Below are 19,663 nucleotides of genomic sequence, written 5' to 3'. Positions count from 1 at the left end.
GCTTTTTTGATGACACACTTTTTAAGAAAAACCGAATTAATTGACCTTTTATCACCTGGACAAGTTAAAATGGGAATTTAAAGCATTTTATAATATCAATAAGAGTCCATTTCGATGCAATGAATCTATATTTTACTTCATATTAAGTCAACGGAATTCAGAATTATTTAACTTGAAAATGTTTGACTTGGCCCACTAACACTTACCAGCTTATCTCTTATCCATCTTCATTAGATTCGGATTTATAAACCACATTTCCTGGTATTGTTTTTAGATAATGACAAATTTGAAAGATTAAATTCCCAAACACGCAGTTCCACCTGTACACCAGGCGCCACGCACATCCAGATTGCTTTGTTCTGGAGCACCACCTAGCGGCCGAGTCGAATAAATCACACTTTGTTTTTTTATTTTATTTATTACAAGTCATATCTACTTTTGTGTTACAGTATAAAACGCATAAAAAACAACATTTACATTGCATGTTCGAAAGAAGTGCACAAATTCAGACTCTAGAAAACTACCCCAGTTTTTCCTCAAAATGTCAGTTGTTTTTTTTTACCTCAAAAGTTTTGCAATAAATAATATAAATTACAAAGGAAAACAATAAAGACAAGGTCAGGTAATTCATTAAGGCACATTTTATATCTCACAATGTACCTCGGAAAAAAGAATATGGCAACTCCCTAAGGACAAAAAAAAACAAGCTTATTTTTCATGAGGAGGCAACAACAGTATCCTCTTTCAGTACAATTTATAAAACATGTTTAGTATTCAACTACCCTGCCGTATAAAGAGTATATATTAAGCAACTTTACAAAGCATAACCTATCAATACAGTAACTTTGAGATGGTTTACAGTGATACGCTTCGTAGCATCGTCACTGCAGTATACAATTGTAGACAGCATGCACCATGGCTTTAACTGTGCAATCTGAGCATTAGATACAATGACAGACATTAGACAATATATTGACATGTTGGAATCCTGACAGAGAAAATGCTTAAATATTGCTAAACGAGAACAAAACAAAAAAAAAAGTCGACGTATTGATTTATGAATTTGGTTGAATTAGAATCAGACGCACGACGGACCGAGCATCACTCACATTCAAAATGTCTGCATAGTTTGTACTTTGAAAGAATTTGGAGCAACTGTTGAACTTGTGATGCACGTCTTAAAGCCCCTGGATATATATGATTGGCAATGGCAATTAAACATGATGCGTCTGACACCAACGCTGCAATGGAGCACCTACTTTTCCCTGCAGTCTGCACATTTCTGTACAAAATTTTCTAATAGGCTGCGGCATTGCATGCGATTGGAATGTTGTGTTGAGGGGGAAAAACGGGCTTCTGAGAGTGAAGGAACAGAGTTACAAAGAAAAACTACGGTTTAACGTTTTTCAGGAAACACTCAAAAAAAATCATAAATCATTCGAGTCGTTTATAAACCGAATGACCGAAGAGTATTTACAACATATGTAAGAAACTTTACAACATGCGACCGTTAATTCATTCGTGTCTGTACAAAAAGAAATAAATACATAAACGTGACATCCCCGAAAAAGCGAGACGTACTTCATGCATGGTGACCACGTGCGTCTCTACCGAGACTACAAAAAAAGGACTAAAATAGAACACAAATTTTGGTAGAATGTAAACAGCGTCGCTGCTGCATTAATTAAGTTCGGACAATTCCGGACGAATCGCCGCAAACTAAACGTTGCAGCAACAAATGAAGTCGTTCACAAACACACAAAGGGAAAGAGAATGGAAATAGCTGGTGTCGTTCATATGCACTTACAAACAAAAATAAATCATACAAAAAAAACTGATATGTCTTCAGGTGACGAAATATATACACAAAACCTGACCTCTGTACAAAAAAGCCCACAAACACGAGGCTGAGAATCCTATAAATAACACTAACAGCTATACTTTTTTTTTTCTTTTGTTTTTCTTATGTGGAAAAAAAAAAAATCATAAAAATAGAATAAACTATACAAAAGATCTTTTAAAAAATAGACGTATAAAAAGCATTAAGGTAAAAAAAGGAAGATTTTTTCACTGGTCTAACAAAAGGAGGTGGAGATAGGAAGCCGGAGACGGTCACGGATAAACCCGGCAGGGAATTAAAGCAATCACCAGCTTTCTTTCATGTCTTCTGGGATCTGAGGAGGAAGTGCTTCTGGCAGGCACGTGGCCACTTGCGACTTGGGTTTTTTGCAGCAGGGCTTGAACAGCCGGGGATCGATGATCACTTCTCCGAACCGGCCCTTGTAGACGATCCCGCAGCACACCTTCTGCCTGAAGACGGACGGAGACGCGTTGATATATATATATACGCTCGGATTATTATTACGACGGATCCGACAATTACCTCTTCCAGTACGACCGATCTAAGAAGGAGAAAATGGAGGGAGTCGGGCGTCTCTGCTTGGACTCGATGTCTGAGCCGTCGTCGGACTGGTGGCTGTAAGTGGGCGACTGGGCCGGAGACACGCTGGAGGTGGTGCTGAGGGCGTCGGAGTCTACTGCGAAAATGAGAAAACAAATGGTTAAAACCGTTGGAAACAATATTTAATTCACACGATAAAACAAGGCAGGAAAGATTTATTAGCGCTTCTGCATCTCTGTACTGTAAAGAATCTGGCCTATGATACACATCAGAGCAATGTTATGATATATATTGTGTTACTGCACGTATACATTTGTAATACTGTCCGAGTACTCGACTCAGAAAGTGAGAAAGTCATAACTTATGTATTAAAAAAGAAGGCCAAACATAATTTTTAAAAGCGAGTCGACTGTATCCTCTTGTCCTCAGTCATCGCTGGATTGTGATCCAACTATACTTGCTATAATTGCTCAAAAATCAAAACACCATGAATCTTTTAATTATAAAAATAAAAATAATAAGCACTTTTTCCAAAGGAATCATTGAGAAATATTGCAATATTAAAGTGCATCTATATTTTCTTCTACTTCTGCGTGCACCATCATGTGAACAACCTCTCAAAGTAGTATTTTGATTTTTTTGAAAAGTTAAACCAACTTACTCTGCCGCTTTAACTTGTGAAGCTTCTTTAGTTTACTTTTCCTTTTCCCGTCACTGTTCTTCATCTTCTTTGGTTTGGTCACCTTGAAGCCCGGACCAGCCCTGGCGTCCACCACCTGTGATCGAGAGGAAAAAACATCTCACTCACGACTGTCCAGGAACAAAAAGAGAAGATTTTATTTTTTTAAACTTACATGATTCCAGTTCTTCTTCGAGCCACTGGGCAGCTTCTTCCACCGCTTTACCAGTAAAACACAAGCGTTGCAAATGTCCCCGACCCGGTCTTCGGAGAGACTGGACGAACAGAGACATTGAGATTTGAGAAGGATAAAAACTTTACAGATGCAAAAGGTGGAACAAGAATCCGTACCCGAAACACAGCCTGAACGTCTCCTCGTAGCGATTGCTGTCTGTGAACCTGGAACTGGAGGACTTGGTTTTACAGATGCAACAGCCATCGTTACTCCGGTAGATCTTTGACTTGTGGAAGCCAAACATAATTCTCTCGATCGGTTGATGTTAAACGAAAGCCTGGAAGCGTTAAAAAGGAAAAGGATGAGAGAAGGTCTGTGTCTGGAGCATCAAAAGAAGCGCGACGACCGTCTGCAGACAGTCTACTACTAGAGAAGGGGGCGGTCCCCGCACATGAGAAACAAACCCAGCTATAAACGCATTATTTAAAGCATTTACACGTTTATTTTTAATACTGGCGGTCATACGATGCAGGTACATGTTAAATAAACAAGCATTTCGATTTAAAATATAAAAAGGGGAATCGAACAAAAATCGAAAAATGCTGATTAAAAATCAAAAACGACCACGAAAATACAAATAAAGTCAACTTTAAATAATAAAACTCACTTTAAAAGTAACTTTGAGCGACTTTAAAATACGAGGCGCTCGGTCTCGTCGCGACATCAAAATACAAACGACGCTACTTTTGACACCAAGTTAAACTCATTTAAAAATAAAACTTTTCTTATTTAAAGTTCGATCCTTGTGACGTTATCGGTGAATATGTTACGGTCGGTGCACGGCGGTCGTCGGGAGGGACGTCGAGACAAACAAAAAAAGCGGGCAAAGAGAAGCGAGTCTTCCGAGAGTCAAGAACACAAAAAGCTACTCGGGGCTATTCGATGAATCGAAGGCGAAACATACTCGTTTTTTAAAATGTGAACCGCAAACGTCGAGCTAATGCATCGCCATGTGTTGTCAAAATAAACCCCGTTAAGTGACGCGACACGTCGCGACTAAAAAAAAACATCTTCCCTTTAAATTCAAACTTTAGCCGCTAAAGCGCCAAACACGGCTCATTGTTGTTAGCCGTTAGCAACAAGCTAGCCCTGCACCGCCATGCTGCCGTTCACTTCCACGTTATCCCCATTGTCGGCGGCGCTCCGTGCGTCGCCTGCTCGCCCTGACACACGCGTCCGCCGAGCGCCGCCGTGCACGACGGAACCACCGGGAGAAAAACACGCAAGAGTCGTGCACACGTACCTGTAAACAGCAGAGAAGTGCGCGAGGACTCGCTCGACAAAAAAAACTTTGAATCTTGGCCGCGTCGCTGCTCTCTACTGCGCATGCTCTTACTACAAGCGCATACAGCTGTCCATTAAAATGTCATTTGCATAAAATGCCGGAATGAAAGGACGCGAGCGTAACATGCCCATATAAGGAGTGCGGCTCTACGATTTAAACCAGGAGTCGGCCAATCGGCTTCTTCTTCCAGCGAAAGGCACGCCGGGATTTGTAGTGTCCGACCAGCACGTAGCCGATTACGCGTTTCTCTTTATGAACTACGCGTCCCGTCAGCCACCGCGGCCGAGGACTCCAAGAAAAACAGACGCTGTTGTGGCGCGAAAAGACCTTGTTTACATTTTTTTTGGGTGACAAGAGAAGGTTTAAAAACAAACAAAGCAAAGTCCTTCGTTTCACAGAGATTCCGCCGCTGCTTTCTACCGCTAAAGTAAGAATATGAAATAATAATAATAGTCATAAAATAAGTAATAGACATATTTATTATAATGTTTAATTAGGACCACAATTTTTGCCCCTTTGTAAGGTGTGCACACATGTCATTCAGTTTAAAGTATTGTTTTATTCGTTTTTATTAGTTTTAAAGATGTTATAATTATTAAAATGTGTAGTGTATGTCTTCTTAATATATATATATATATAGATAGATAGAAACACAGACAATAGATTCATGAAACAAGAAAAAGAACAAAGTGCAATAAAAAGAAAGTGCAAGCAAGACGACACAATCTAAAGATAAAGTGTCTAGTCTAAATATGCATCATCAAATGATCGCTCTACCTACATAAATAAATGTTTTTTACTAAACATTTTTGCACTTCTAGGACAATTAGACTCGCACCTAAACAAACATTATATATATATATATATAATATAAATATTTTAGATGACATGCTGCTTAAAAGTCTTAAAATAAAAAAGTTCCCACAAATACATGGCAGATGCTTTATTCTTTATATATTTTTACACTGTACATGTTGTCACTTAGTAAACACTACATTATACACCTATGTCAACAAATGTACAACAGGATCGGAAAAAAAAAATAGAAATATTTTTCTCCTGTGCGCTCATTGGGGCGAGTTGTACACAAATCCCAGATGTTGGCACAGAAATAAGACCCTCGCACGTCAAATCTCCGATGGATAATTCATACTCAAGAGACTTCAACGAAAGGGTTCAAAATGTTTTTAACTCGGGGATTGCATAGCGAGAAACCATGACGACGACAGAAAAAGGAGGTCCTTTGCTTCAACAGACGGCGAGTAGGTTAAAAGCACAAGGAGGCAACAGATACAGTATTGTACACGTTTAGTGTAAGAACCAAGATGATGCATCGGAGCCATAAACACTTTGTTCAGGGCTGAGCCACAAACTCAGAGCTGGAGCAAAAACAACATATTCCAGAAGAATCGGTCAGATCACCAGGAATCTCTCAATCTCAAAAAAATCATGCAAAAACAATCACGTTCTCAAAAAAGTATGAAACTATTCCATGTAAAATATTTTCCAGGAAAAAAAGAAAAAAAGAAAGGCTGACGTGTGGCAGCCTCGCTCTCATACATACTTATAAAGCATACATCTTTTGCTTCGGGCTCCGCAAAAATGACACTGAGTTTCTGACGACAGAGCGAGTGAGCAACTGAATTAGCAAAATAATATCGTTTCATCTTTAATAAAATATATAAACCGTTTTTTTCATCCCCCAGTGTTGCTTGGAAATATCACCACAGTCAGCAAAGTTCACTGTCACGATGAAAATATCAAGCTTTCAATAAAACATCACGAGTTTTGTTTGTGGATTTCATGATAAATCATATTTAAAACATCTAATGGCAACATTTTTGAGATAAAAATAGTAACACATCTTGAAAAGGCTCATTGCACTTGATATATACATGAACAGTATATATGGCAAAGTAACAGTAGCTTGAACGTAAGCCAGGAGTTCCCTCCAGTGAACACAAAGTCTCGCTCTCGGGGGCCCGAAGAGAGCTTTTTTTTTGACTCCTCGGGGGGAGATTTTGGTTCAGATACCGACACCTTTGACGAGCGATGCCTCCAGAGTGATGTTGAACTCCTGCAGGGTCTGCAGGACTCGGATCAGAGAGTTCACCAGTGAGCGGTCCTTCATCAGAGCGGCCTCCTCGTACATCTGGGTCGTGATGGGACAGTCGGCCAGCAGAGCGATCCAGTGGTGCAGCAGGTGATCCCTGAGGGAGGAACCGTCGGTGTCAGAAAATTAAACATTGGAATCATTGACGTCGCACCCGTACCTTGCCCCGAGACAGACGAGCATCTGAAACTTCCCGTCCTTGCCGATGTTTCTGGACGTGTTGTTGATGGCGCGCATGAAGCGGCAGAAGTGTCTCACCCGGCTTTGCCAGTTCTCGTCCGGCGCCACCTCTCGCTGCTCGGCGCTCTCAAAGTACACTTGTGCCTTCTCTGTCCGGGGTAATATTTACAGTGTCAGTACATCAAGATACTCATCGTCTCGTGTCGAGCTTCGTTACCCAAGAAGTCCCAGATGAAGACGTTCTTGAAGAGCCGAGGGGATTTGAACCCGTGCTGGAAAACCTGCTCGAGGGCCCAGACGAGACCGTACTCCCCGCAGAGGAGCAGAGTCAAGCTGCCTCTCTGGAGGAACAAAAAGAAAAAAAAAACACTTTAAAACCAACCTCGCTCTGATGTCAGATAAATAGTGAGGCAGGTGAAACTTGACGCTCTGATGTTCCTCTATTGTTGTTGTTGAAGGTGCACAGATGTGACGGCAGACTTTACTTATGGATCATCATAACACCCTCGACCGCAAATACAGGTTTTTCTGCTCAACATCTAATCCTGCTGCGCGGGATTCCCCCGCTTGAATAGTCTTTGAATTCAAAACATGAATGACCTGGAAAACTGTAATTACAGCAGATCGGAGGAGAGTCTGAGCAAACAGTCTTCTTGGCAAAAGCTTTTAGCTTCTGTCAACGTTGTTTAAACCGTTAACTCTGATTTAAGAGAAGCCACACTCCACAGTATTTTACTTTATTTCTAATTAAAAGTCAAAGCACTAGACCTAAACTAGATGGATAGCTATAACAAAAACCTTCAAAGTATTTGGTGCAGGTCAGTTGGCTCTGGTAAAAAAAAAAAAAGTAATACATCTTTAATGAATTTTTTCTTTGAAAACGTCTGCACACGACTCACTGTTATCAGATGAAAAGCAACTGTGTTCGTCTTAAATAATACAGGTGCATGATGGGACCTGTCTAGACGGCCGTCTCACCTCCTTCTCTGGCTTGTGAAAGTGCTTCACGATTCCATTGATGGCTTCTCCCACTCCCTCCTGGATCTGACCTGTGTTTAACTCTGCAGGAACAGACCAGTAAAAATGATGTCAAATCTTTCAAGACATTTTTTTTAAAATATAAGTTTGTGATAAAGTGCCGACTTACTTGGCTTGCTGTTTGGTGAAATGGTCACGAACCGCCTCATCATCCCGGGCGACTGCTGCATCGGCGGCGTGCGACACATCCTCTCGTCGTTTTCCGAGCTCGGGGTCATCAGCTCCCCCACCAGGATCCTCTCCAGGCTGCCGTCGTCCACGCCTTTCCCCAGCCAGCGGCCGCATGGAAACCTGCCGACCCCGAAACACTCTCGTCACCTCCTGACGCTCCTGACATCCAACCGACAATGATGTCCCACCTGTAGGTGTGACCCGTGATCTCGTTGCGGATGACCACGCACTCCACCAACCACTTTGCATAGAGTCCCGTGTTGTCGTGGCCCATCTGGACCGTGGTCAGTTTGCCCAGGTTCTGACACTTTAAACAAGACATGGAGGTCGACATGAGTGGAAAAAAAAAGTCTCAACTCGCTTTTGACTTTCATCTCATTGTTACGAGCCAAACAATTAAAATAAAACATCAACATTTTTCCATCTTCTTCTAGCTTGTGTAAGAGCGGGAACATGGAGAATAGATGTTTACAAGATGTTTACAGAGATGTCCAATGAAATTATGTTGAAGGAAATTAACTTGATCGTGAAGGACATTGAGCCTCAAAAATAAAAATAAATAGTGCTGCAGTCATGGAGGGCTTGGTAAATATACATTTTAGACGACTAAAGCATATTTGGCCCCTTGTGTAAGTGAGCCAGTAACAGCCCTGTTCTAGCTGTTAGCTTAATTATGAGCATTAGGATCCAATTATATGTAGCATTCAAGCCAAAATCATCTCATCTGTGCTTTTCAAGAACACTACTCTTATTATAAACGTTCACCAAAAGAAAAAAAACATCAGCTTCACGTGAAGATCAGGACCCACACCTCAAAAGTGATATCCTGAGTATTCCTGGGGACCTGCAGAACCCCCGTCTCCGCCAGCTCCCCAGAGACACACACCCAAGGATTGGCTGTAAACATGGAGCCGCTGAGCTTCTTGCTGGGAACCACCACCACATGGTAGGGGATCACTGAGGAAGAAGCAGGAAGAGGGTGAGCAGACAAGGGGGGGCTGGCGAGATTATTGGTGTGAAAGATGTGAGTGTCGCTCACTGATGGTGGTGAAGACGTTGGTGAAGCAGAAGTAGTCGACTGCGTTGAACGACAAGAGATGGTAGAGAAACTGCTCCTTCTCGTCGTCACATCGTAGGAAGGCGTATCGCTTGTAGAGTTTCCTGCCAACAGAAGAGTGATCGCATTAGTGCTGCGTACTGACAAGAATCTGATGATGCCGTATATATCACAATACTGTAGTAACGAGGATATATGTGTAGTATTGTCGAGTACTTGTCTCTGGTGTTGCAGAAATTTCAGACCACATGTCTCTTGATGAAGTCGTAACTGCTTTTATTTGTTTTGAAACCAAAATATGTCCAAACATCATCTTTAAAATCTGCTGGAGTCGACTGTATCCTCTCATCCTCAGTCATTTATTCAGATTAAATTGTTTTTAATTGTAACTTAAAAAAAATGTATTTAACACACTTTTATTTAAATATTTACCATAAAATAAGCATGAAACAATTACACAGGTAAATCAATACAGTCCTGTTGAATATCTATAGAGTATCGCGAAAGAAAATGTCGTGATATATTATTGTATCGACATTTTCTCAACCCCCTGTATCGTTGAAAAAAAAAAAGGGTAACAAAAGAACCCCCCCCTTTGACCCAGTTCCCCCTCAGATATGAATAATAAAGCAGGATGTGTATAATTCATGTGCGGGTGGATGACAATACGATTCTTGCACCTTCAGAAGAGGATTTGTAGCATAAACAGAAGCTCACACGTCGACTCACACTTGCCTCAATAATAACAACACGAATGAGAAAAAAACAAAAACAGAAAATGATTTTTTTTAAATGATAGTTTGCCGTGTTTGCTTACTTCGTGAGCTCAAGTTCTGACAGCAGCTGCTTCAGGTGTCGGGAAAGAAGCTTCTTCTCCATGGAGAGCCGGACCCACGCCCGGGCCTTGCCCACGTCCGTCTTGATCTCGCTGATGTTCTGGATGTGTCTGAACGACATGATAAAGACACTTAATCCATGTGAACAACACATTTAATCAACAATGACTTAAACACTACTAAACCTCAAATACAGCTTAAAATAATAATTCATTTTTTACTGTAAATATGTTCCACTAACACATTTAAAATGAATGAGAGTAATGTGTAACTACAGTGTACTTCATAAACAGATTCTGTTGGAGCTGCTGTGGTGGAGGATAAGATGGCTTCCCTCCCTGTGGTGGCATGTCAGACCAGACTCAGACTCAGACTCCGAGTCAGTCGCACGTCGTCCCTCCGAGCCACTATCATGCCTGTACTGTCCAGACACATTCCCTTCCACTCCACCTGTGCCATAAGCTCGTCGGCTGTGAGTCAACGTCTCCCCGTTACCCACCATCCCCCCCTGGTCTGCTTCCACCCACTGTAACCCAGTTTCACCAGTGTCGGCTTCATGCGAGAACCGTTTTTAAAAAACTGCTGTACATTTATCTGAATATTTGACTAATGAGATTAAGTTGAAGGTATAATTCGCTCATACATACAGTAGAGTGCAGAGAGCAGCCGTGACCTGAGGTGACCCCCCTCAACCCCCCTCTGTTTACAGTGAAGCCCGCGGGGGTCCAATAATTAGACTGGAAGTAACGTGCAGTTACACCCAATCTCTTTCTTCACGCTCTGACTCCTCAACCCTGCTTTCTCACTCCTGACATTGTTCAATTGAGGCTGCCGTCAAACACACAAACAAACATGAGGCACCAACATGGACGTGTAATGTTGATGTTCTCAACAACATTATTCTTATTTCTTTTTATGATCTTACATTATTTTTTAAATAATAAAATATCATATTTTTATATAATATTATATCATAAAGTAATAATAAAAAATATTAGATTATATTTTAAATACTAGAATTAAGAAAATTTTGAATTGGTTTTGATTGAATAATATAAAATCAATAATTGTTCATTAAAAGGGTGAACTTGTTTTCTGAATAATTAAATTAAAACAAAATCGGAATATTTCCAAAATGCATTAATTTGTTTTCATGAATAAAGTTTCATATTTGAATTCCAATTATTCAAAAAAATGATTCTCTAAATGCAATGCCTTTAAAATTTCATTATAAAATATATACAACTTTAAATATAGGAATTATTGAATTATTATTATTCAGAAAATTAATTAAATGATTAAAACAACAACGTTTCAACAAAAATAACTACATTTAAATTTAAATATTCAACATTCCGATGACTTTAAAACACATATAATAATATAAATTTAAAGGGTGTTTTCAGACGTGAGGTCACAATGCTGGTTCTCACCTCATGTCCTGGATGAGGGAGACCTTCAGAGGAGGCATGGCCGACATGCCGCCATCGGATCTTCGTCTCTCAGGATCATGAATCAAGCCTGAAGGTTTGAGGAAATACATGTTGGTTAAAAAAAACAACTCCATTGTGTTTGAGGTTTCAGATCCTACGTTACCTGGTGGTCCTAAACCGGAGGGCGTCGCGTTCTTCTTCTCCTTGCTCTCCTGATAGTGCAGCAGGTGAGACCACAAGGCGGATTTACCCTGAAGAAGATTCAGAAAATATTGAGTCTGTTTTTTTTTTTAATGGGGTGTAGCTTCAAATGTACCTGTTTCACTTGCAGCCCGTGACTCCAGATCCTCTCCAGCAGGTCACATAAACTGGCGATGAGAGTGTTCTCCTCCACGCCCGTGATGCTGACCTCCCCGTGACCCAGCTCCACCGCCTCCCGCCCCATCTTCTCCACCAGCATACGCTTCGTCTGCAGACAGTTTTGAATTTAATACATTTTGACACCTTTGTGTCCTATATTCCAAGATCAACAACAATAAAACAAAAGGTTCTCTAAGCCAGAAAGAAAAACACGTGAACACACCTTATTCCTGCACTCCTTCAGGAGCCCTTCCACGAACTTCCAGTTGGTCTGAGCGATGACGGATGGCGACAGGTTGGACAACTTTGGTTGCCGTATTGTTGTGCCCAAGTTTCTGGCTTCCTGGATGTATTTCTGGATTAAAAAAAAAGAACACACGGCAAACTTTAGCGCCCACTAATAAACGTACGTATATAGAGTAATTTCTTGAGATGAGGCAACATTTAGCGGTTTTATTTGTGTCTTGTTTTAAATGAAACGATTCTAAATGAACTAAAATTTATAATTTTAACATGTGATTAAAATATATTTACATTACAAAAAACAACTAGTAAAAACATCTGTTCTATATGTGTATTTGATATATATCGTGAGGCTCATTGGGAGCAGGTGAGTGAATGAAATGAGAAAACGCTTTGAATTCAGTGTTGCTTTAATCTTTAAGCTACTCGAGTCATTTCTTAAGCGCATACAACGATTGTGGTTTTAAACTCCTAAAGCACACGTGTCAAAGTGTTAACTAGGATTGTGAAAGATATCCACAAATTGAAAGTCATACTTGTTTTATACAAAATAGAGCTAAGAAACATCAATCAGGAAACAAAAATGTGACCTAATTCAAGTGTCTAAAGTGAATCTAAAAGATGCTAAAATAATGAAAAATAATAATTATAATTAGGCCTGAAATAATTTGGTGTTGAATTTGCATCATTTGGACTGTTTGTTTTTTTTAGTTTGGAACGTGACCCAGATAGTAGTTCAAATGTTGTCCCATGGTGCAATTGAGTTTGACACCCCGGCCCTAAAGGGTTAAAAAAACCTAACACAAGCTTGTTTACCAACTAAACTGTCAAACCTATAAAAGAAGATAATGGTTTTATCTTGGCGTCGTCAGTTTGTGAACAGAGTGTGTGGTTAGTTGAAGAGCTAGAGTTAAGAGAAGGCTAGAGGACGTGTGGGTTAATGTCATGCAGCTGCACAGAACAACATACCACATCCACAGTCACCGACTTTAAACATGGGCGGAAGGACTGCGAGAACCAGTAGTAGTCTAGAAAGAGCAGAAGCTGCAGCTCCCGAAACATGCATTCGACATGCTGAGTGTGAGGGTGAGACAGGCAGGCAGAGAGAGAGACGGGTGAAAACAAATTAAAGCTGTGGGAGTTCATCAGTGACATCACAATATTGATTTTTAATCAAATTTGATTTAATATTCCCTATATTGAAAATTAATTTAATTAAACAATATTAATTACATTTTAATTACAATAGTTAAAAAATAAATGTTCTGAGTTCAATATGTTTTAACTTTAAGCCTTTTAAATTCAATATAAAGATGTTGGCATGGATTTTTAAAAAGGCAACAAACTAAAAGATAGTATTGATTTAGAAAATGTAATCTCGAATTGTGGGAATTACAATATCAAACTCTGTGTGTAAAAAACAATGCATTTATTTAAAAAAATGAAATCAATAATACATTTTCATTAATAAAAATCGAACTTTTAGTGTAGAGTTATTATTGAATTAAATTATTCAAGAAAGGACTTTGAAGCTTAAGAAACATCTAAACATTAGTTTCAATATTTTAAATATTAAATAAAAAATATTCTGATGGCACCCGTGAACTCCCACAAGGAACATTCATGCAGTAAAAGAAAGTCATGCAAATATTAGTAATCCGATCAAAATAAGAAACTTGGAAACACAGTTTAATGAGGAAGGTCAAGTTGGTTCTCCAGACCTCTCTCTGGTCGTTGTCCAGGTACAGATGCTCGGCGTGTTGCTTCTGACGATCTCTCTTCCTCCACTGAGCCGGAGCGCTTCTTTTGGTCCATCTGTCAATCAAACGTGAACCGTTAACTTCTCCCGGTGGTGCCGAGGTACGACAAGGAAGGCGAGAAAACACACTTATTGCTGATGGGTCCAGTGGACAGGACGTCCGACTGTAGTCGTGGGAAGAAACCCTGCTCGTAGCGTCCCTGCCCGATCTTCATGTCCAGCAGGTGGGGGTGCAGAGCCTGGTGGTCGATCTTGGCAACTCGCATCTCGATGGCTTTCTCTGAATAATGACAAATTATTAAAAAAAATGTAATTCATCTCAACATAACTGTAATGCTTTGAAACAACACTAACACCCCCCCCAATAATTTATTACCCTCTGAATCGAAGGAGAATTCTAACTTGCATTACAACACGATACACAGATGATAGATTATATTGTAATACTGTAGTAACAAAGATATATGTGTAGTATTGTCAAGTACTTGACTCGTTGTTGAGGAATTTACAGACCACATGACTCTTGACGAAGTCATAACTGCTTTAATTTGTTTTTTAACCAAACTATGACCAAACATCAGCTTCAAAAGCTGCTGGAGTCGACTGTATCCTCTTGTCCTCAGTCATGGCCAGGATTCATCGCCAGTATCAAGATTCTATTGTTCCTTTACCACTGCTGCCATCTAGCGTACAGAAGTTCAATTGCAACACAAAAATAAACGGTGAATATTTACATGTCAATTGTCAATATATTTGTGCACACGTTATTGCAATATAAGACATCAAATAAATATGATAAAAATTACAGAAGTAAAAATTGTTTTGATTTGTTTGTGTTCAAAAGTCCAACAAATCGATGGGTGAAATGACATGTTATCTAGCTCTTGAATTGTTACGTTCTTGGCAAAATACATGATTTTTATACTATTTGGACACATTTTATATAGTTTATCAAGGCCTAGTGTATACACAGTCGTTTTGTATTGTGTTCTTTTTCCTTTATTTATTTTACACTGAGAGTTAGTTGCTGCGATGGGGTGCTAAAGGGAAACCCATTTGGGTTATTATAGCTGCTTTGTATGGTTTCGTATTTATTATTGTAAAAAATCTAAATCAATAAAAACATGAATAAAAAGGTCCCTGCTTACCTGAGTCTTCAATGTTTGTGCACTTCTGGTACATGGACGTCCTCAGGGTCGGGGTGCGGACGTTCAGCATGCGGATCTTGTCCACGCGAGTGTCGAACACCCTCAGCGAATTCTCTCGCTCCTCGTCGTCGTGACACAGGATCTTACTGTCGATGAACGAGGCGAACATCTGCGTCTCCAGGAAGCGAGAGAGAAAAGGCAGGTAGGGCTCCGGCTGGTCCGACAGGAAAGACGCCTGCGGCAAAAACAAATGAATTAATAAACAAAACGTTCCACTTAACAATCCGGTCAGTACCTTGTCGAAGTTCTGCATCTGGTCCCGATTGGTGAACCAGGACTCCTTGTCCTGACTGGGCTGGATGACGAACACTTCGTAGTCGGCGAACATCTGCGTGAAGCGGTTGGCGAAGACCTCGCGCATGTGGATGTTGACGCGATGCATCCTCAGCTCCTCTTCGTCGCAGTGGAAGCGAACTTCTTTGTTGATGCTGGCGTCTTCTCGAACCTCCAGCTGATGGAAAAAAAAGAACAAAGTCCTCGTTGAGAACAACCACAGCAGATACTTTTATCACATGAAACAGAGGTTTACAGAAGTCATTGAAAAGTTACTTTGATGTTCAATTATAGTGAAGAAAACTATCCTCACGTCACTAAAAGCACATTAAGACACTCGGCTTTGTGAGGGAAGTTCAAATATTTTATAAATGTCATTTGTAATAAGAGATTACATCAGGAGAAGGAAGCATATGACTTGTTATCTAAACTCTGATGACATCAAAAGAGGATTAAAGTCGTGGCCTGAGGCGATGAGAAGAAAAGGAAATGTTTTTTCTTCGAATCGTTGTTTTGTCGACTCAACAAAGCCTTCAGCTGCAGATGGTTGTCAAGTTCAGCAGATTCTATAGATGTGAATAACGATAAGCAAATGTAATGTGTAATTCATTATATTTTATGATTAAATAACGTTGTTAAAATTTCTCTAAATGTACTTAATGCAACAAAGAAACCCAAAAGACATGTTTTTGTTAAATGTAAACTAGAGGTTTAGTCTAGAGGTTCATATATGCGACACAAACTTCTCTCCATGAACACGATATTGAACGTGAAGCAGGTGTACTATGGCTCCCCCTTGTGTTTGAATGACGTTACTCCTCTGTTTGTTTTTCACTGAGGGGGGCGTCAATACTTTAATAGGACCATGAGATACATCTCATACTCCTCCACTGAAACTTCAATTTTTTGCTCTACTCGCCAATTAATTGTATAATTCAATATAAATAAATAAAAAGCATCTTCAATTGCTAATAAAATTATTTATTTAACTTCCATCTGGACCTTTTTAAACATACTATTGAAGTGATCATAACAATTTACTCTGTGTTTAAACAATATAATACTGAAGAATAAAGATAGACACAGGCACAGACCAGAATAAAAAACTCAATCAGGACTTATTGCAAGTATGTGTCATGTGTAAGTGTCATCAACACATTAAATGGTTTAATTTGACATTTTTTCCGTTTAAAGCATTGCATTTTTAAAATAATAGAATTGATTATTACATTATTATTTTGTCTACTATCATTTGATCATTTTTATTCATTTATGTTATTATTGTAATAAGTGAAGCGTGTGTCTTATACTCTTTTTATGGTTTACAAATCATTTTTGTGAGCTGCTGTGACAACATAAATGCATGATGAATAAAGGCATATCTTATCTTAAATGTATGATTTCTCTATAAAAGGGTTGAATTGGGTATGTTTTTTAATAATTAAAATTAAATGTTTTTCCAAATTAATTAATCTTTTTTACACAGTGTTTAATATTCCAATCTCTAATTATTAAAAAATAACATTTCTAATCAATATTTTTAAATCAGTAGTTAAAATAAAAATGTTGGTATAATAGTGACAACAGACCATAGCAACAGAGTACAGATGTTATTGACACCACTGGTATGTCTATTCATTATTGCTGATTAAAAAGCAATTGTAATTTCTGGTGGCACTATTAAACCAACATATATTACATTGGATTTAAAAGGCTACAAATATTAGAAAGAATAAACTTTCATTATAGAAATTGAATTAAAAGTTTCACCATTTGAAATATTAAATCCAACCATTCAATATTCTGATGGCACCGATATATACTTCCATAAAACTCCAAGCTCCAATAATAAATTCATAAAATCCCATCTAAAACTCCTACCGTTTCCATGCCGGACAGACCCGTCCTCTTCACGATAGCTTGCAGTCTGGCGATGGTCTCGTTCTCTCGGAGCAGGAAGGAGTTGACCGGCGCCGCCAGGTTTCCGTTGCGCTTGTCCGACGCCATGTCGACCGACCGGAAGCCTCTGTACTTGGCCTGGCTGTCGCTGGAGGAGGACGAGGAGGCGTTCCCGTCCGGAGGAACGCCGAAGGACATGAGCACCTCTGAGATCTCCTGGATGAACTCCAGCTTGTTGGGGAACTGAGGCAGCTCCTCGGGCAGCTCGATGAAATGGTTGTCGATGTCTACGAAACATAAGTTCGCCTGCAGAGCGAGTGAAGGATGTTGCTTTTAATTCATGCGTTTTAGTTCACACACATATCAATGAGTAAATATATTAAATATATTGCGAATAGCTTGGCCTAGTTGATTTAATATTTAATTGAATTATAAATGGTGTTGCTCAGTCTATTCTACACATTTTGTTAAAGAAAATATTGATACACTTGCGATATATATTTAACAGTACTCTGTTGATATTTTTACATTTTTTAGGCTTTTATATAATATTTTATTTTTATAATAGCTTTTATGATTTGCATTTTAATAAATTGAATGTTGATTGTAAACAAAAAATATCAAGGATTTGATTTCAAACACAAACTTTCTTGGCTTTTCTGTCGCATTTTTATGCTGCAATTAAACTCCTGGCCGCTAGATGGCAGCAGGCATCACATCCTCAGCAGTTTAAGGCGATGACTAAGGACGAGAGGATACAGTGGACTCCAGTCGCTAATACAGTTACGACCTTGTCAGGAGTCATGTATGTAAGAGTCAATATTACCAATATATAATTATTACCCAAGTATTGTACTATAAAACAATATATATACTGTATATAGTAACGTTGCCCCTGTATCGTTATACGCATCGTATCGCCAGATTCTAGCCAATACACACCCCTATTCGTCAGCATATAAAAATTCAAAGCTGAGGACTCACGATGTCTACTGTAAACACGTTTGATGACTGGAATATTTCCAGCAATCATCGCTACAATGAGCTCTTTTTTGAAGCCCAAAGCTCCAAATATCTGGAATAACTTGTTGCTTGAAAAGAGCTTGAAGGTAACAAAAGATTAATGAAGCCTCAGGTGTGTCTCAGACTTGACAAAAGAAGCCACTGACAAATATTTAATGCTGCTATTAAAAAAAATCCGGTTACAAGACGTATTTTGAGTCCCAAACTACTCTTCCCGTCTTCTTCCGAGTTCGTCATAACGCATGGATTATTAAACGACTTCAATTTTAGAAGAAGGACACGGTTGAATTCCGACGCTTTTACCTCTTGTGGGAGCTCGAGCTTTGTGCGGTCGTCCTGCCCGTTGGAGTGGAGGCCCATTAGGTACGGCACAGGTGCGTCCAGGAAGTGGAGGAGCGAGGCGGGCAGGATGGGAACGTAAACATGCTGCCACTGGAACGGGAACATTAAGGCGGTGATGCTCTCGGCCACCGTCATCAGCCTCTGGTAGTCTGTCACGCACAGAGGAAACAATCAACGTTTGTCCTTGAGACGTGCTTGTAGAGGTCATCATAGGATGGTTATTGTATCGCTTCCATCTTCGAGATCTTCAATGGACACATAATAGCACATGAAAGGTTCAGGATGACAACAATTGTACACAGACTCACAACATCTGATCCTACCAATCGTATAATTCCTATAGAAGACAGTTCGGTAACTACTGTGGACATTTTGTTTGGCTTGATACCTAAAAAATGGAAAATACACCTTATGTGTGCTTTATGTTTTAATTCTGGTTGTACTTACAGACCTTGAACCTAATTAATTTTGTATAAGCAGCTCAAAAATTGGTCAAAATGTTGGTAATACTAAGAAGCTGCACCATGTTTAATGTACTTTACCATCCGGTGCACCTTAAAGAGTGAAAAAAATAGGGAATTAAACCAGGTAATTTAAAATATAAAACATTTTTACTTGTGAAAAAAACACTTTATAAATGTCTCAAAAACTTTTGCGGACAAAGTAAGAAGTTTTCAATTTTGTGTTGAACTGAATGAAGATAAAGGAGCCTTTATTTTGAAGTTCTGGATGAGACAGCTGTAGGTATGTCTTGATCTAATGTGGCATTCTTCAACAAAACTTTCCATTTCAAGAACAGACTTGTCACCATCGATTTCCTTTCAACACAAAACCTTCCCCTGCTTACTAACTCCTGTATTCTCCGTGGATCCAAGTGTGTGTGATTTATTCTCAGTCGCCTCATGATCCACAGAGACTCAGTCCCAGCCTCTCCAGCCAATTAAAATCTACATAAAAGATGTGATGGGAGCGTAAATGTCTACATTGTTCCTGCGAGTACGAACAAGGCTTAAGTGCATCTTTATATGACAGTTTCGAGATAAAACATAAGGGGAGCTCGTAGATGAGAAGCAGCTGGTTCTTCTACAACAGCTCTCGCTGAAATATGTGGCCTCACACTTGAAGCCA

General features: G+C 39.5%; 2 protein-coding genes across 5 annotated transcripts in view; both read right to left on the bottom strand.

Annotated features, from left to right (window-relative positions):
- Positions 1-431: 431 nt before the first annotated feature.
- Positions 432-4,769, bottom strand: sinhcafl (SIN3-HDAC complex associated factor, like). Of its 2 annotated transcripts, none has more exons than XM_087793810.1 (6): positions 4,559-4,769; positions 3,432-3,592; positions 3,256-3,355; positions 3,063-3,177; positions 2,384-2,534; positions 432-2,310 (listed from the first exon to the last, which is right to left on the bottom strand). In XM_087793810.1, exons 2-6 carry the CDS (start codon positions 3,557-3,559, stop codon positions 2,145-2,147), a joined length of 660 nt encoding a protein of 219 aa, XP_087649936.1. In that variant the 5' UTR covers positions 3,560-3,592; positions 4,559-4,769; the 3' UTR covers positions 432-2,144. The 2 variants fall into 2 exon arrangements, with proteins under 2 accessions (XP_087649936.1, XP_087649935.1); XM_087793809.1 differs by having other exon boundaries at positions 2,384-2,537; positions 4,559-4,768.
- A 759-nt stretch (positions 4,770-5,528) lies between these two features.
- The window catches only part of dennd5a (DENN/MADD domain containing 5A), a 28,264-nt gene continuing 14,129 nt past the window's right edge, over positions 5,529-19,663 (bottom strand). For 2 of the 3 annotated variants that reach the window (XM_087793705.1, XM_087793707.1), the window contains 20 exons: positions 18,497-18,684; positions 17,153-17,476; positions 15,234-15,449; positions 14,939-15,173; positions 13,920-14,070; positions 13,753-13,846; positions 13,001-13,105; positions 12,012-12,143; positions 11,745-11,897; positions 11,592-11,679; positions 11,429-11,516; positions 9,977-10,105; positions 9,142-9,263; positions 8,914-9,059; positions 8,291-8,409; positions 8,041-8,222; positions 7,872-7,954; positions 7,111-7,234; positions 6,874-7,042; positions 5,529-6,810 (listed from right to left, as the gene is read on the bottom strand). In XM_087793705.1, coding sequence (XP_087649831.1) covers positions 6,627-6,810; positions 6,874-7,042; positions 7,111-7,234; positions 7,872-7,954; positions 8,041-8,222; positions 8,291-8,409; positions 8,914-9,059; positions 9,142-9,263; positions 9,977-10,105; positions 11,429-11,516; positions 11,592-11,679; positions 11,745-11,897; positions 12,012-12,143; positions 13,001-13,105; positions 13,753-13,846; positions 13,920-14,070; positions 14,939-15,173; positions 15,234-15,449; positions 17,153-17,476; positions 18,497-18,684 — 3,032 coding nt within the window. In that variant the 3' untranslated portion in view covers positions 5,529-6,626. The remainder of the gene's footprint in view (positions 6,811-6,873; positions 7,043-7,110; positions 7,235-7,871; positions 7,955-8,040; positions 8,223-8,290; positions 8,410-8,913; positions 9,060-9,141; positions 9,264-9,976; positions 10,106-11,428; positions 11,517-11,591; positions 11,680-11,744; positions 11,898-12,011; positions 12,144-13,000; positions 13,106-13,752; positions 13,847-13,919; positions 14,071-14,938; positions 15,174-15,233; positions 15,450-17,152; positions 17,477-18,496; positions 18,685-19,663) is intronic. The other variant, XM_087793708.1, reaches the window with a different exon arrangement.

The sequence above is a fragment of the Callionymus lyra genome, chromosome 6 (assembly GCF_982586985.1).
Source record: "Callionymus lyra chromosome 6, fCalLyr1.hap1.1, whole genome shotgun sequence".
NCBI classification, from domain to species: domain Eukaryota; kingdom Metazoa; phylum Chordata; class Actinopteri; order Syngnathiformes; family Callionymidae; genus Callionymus; species Callionymus lyra.
The sequence above is the reverse complement of the archived record's forward strand: the minus strand, read 5'-3'. Positions and strand labels throughout refer to the sequence as shown.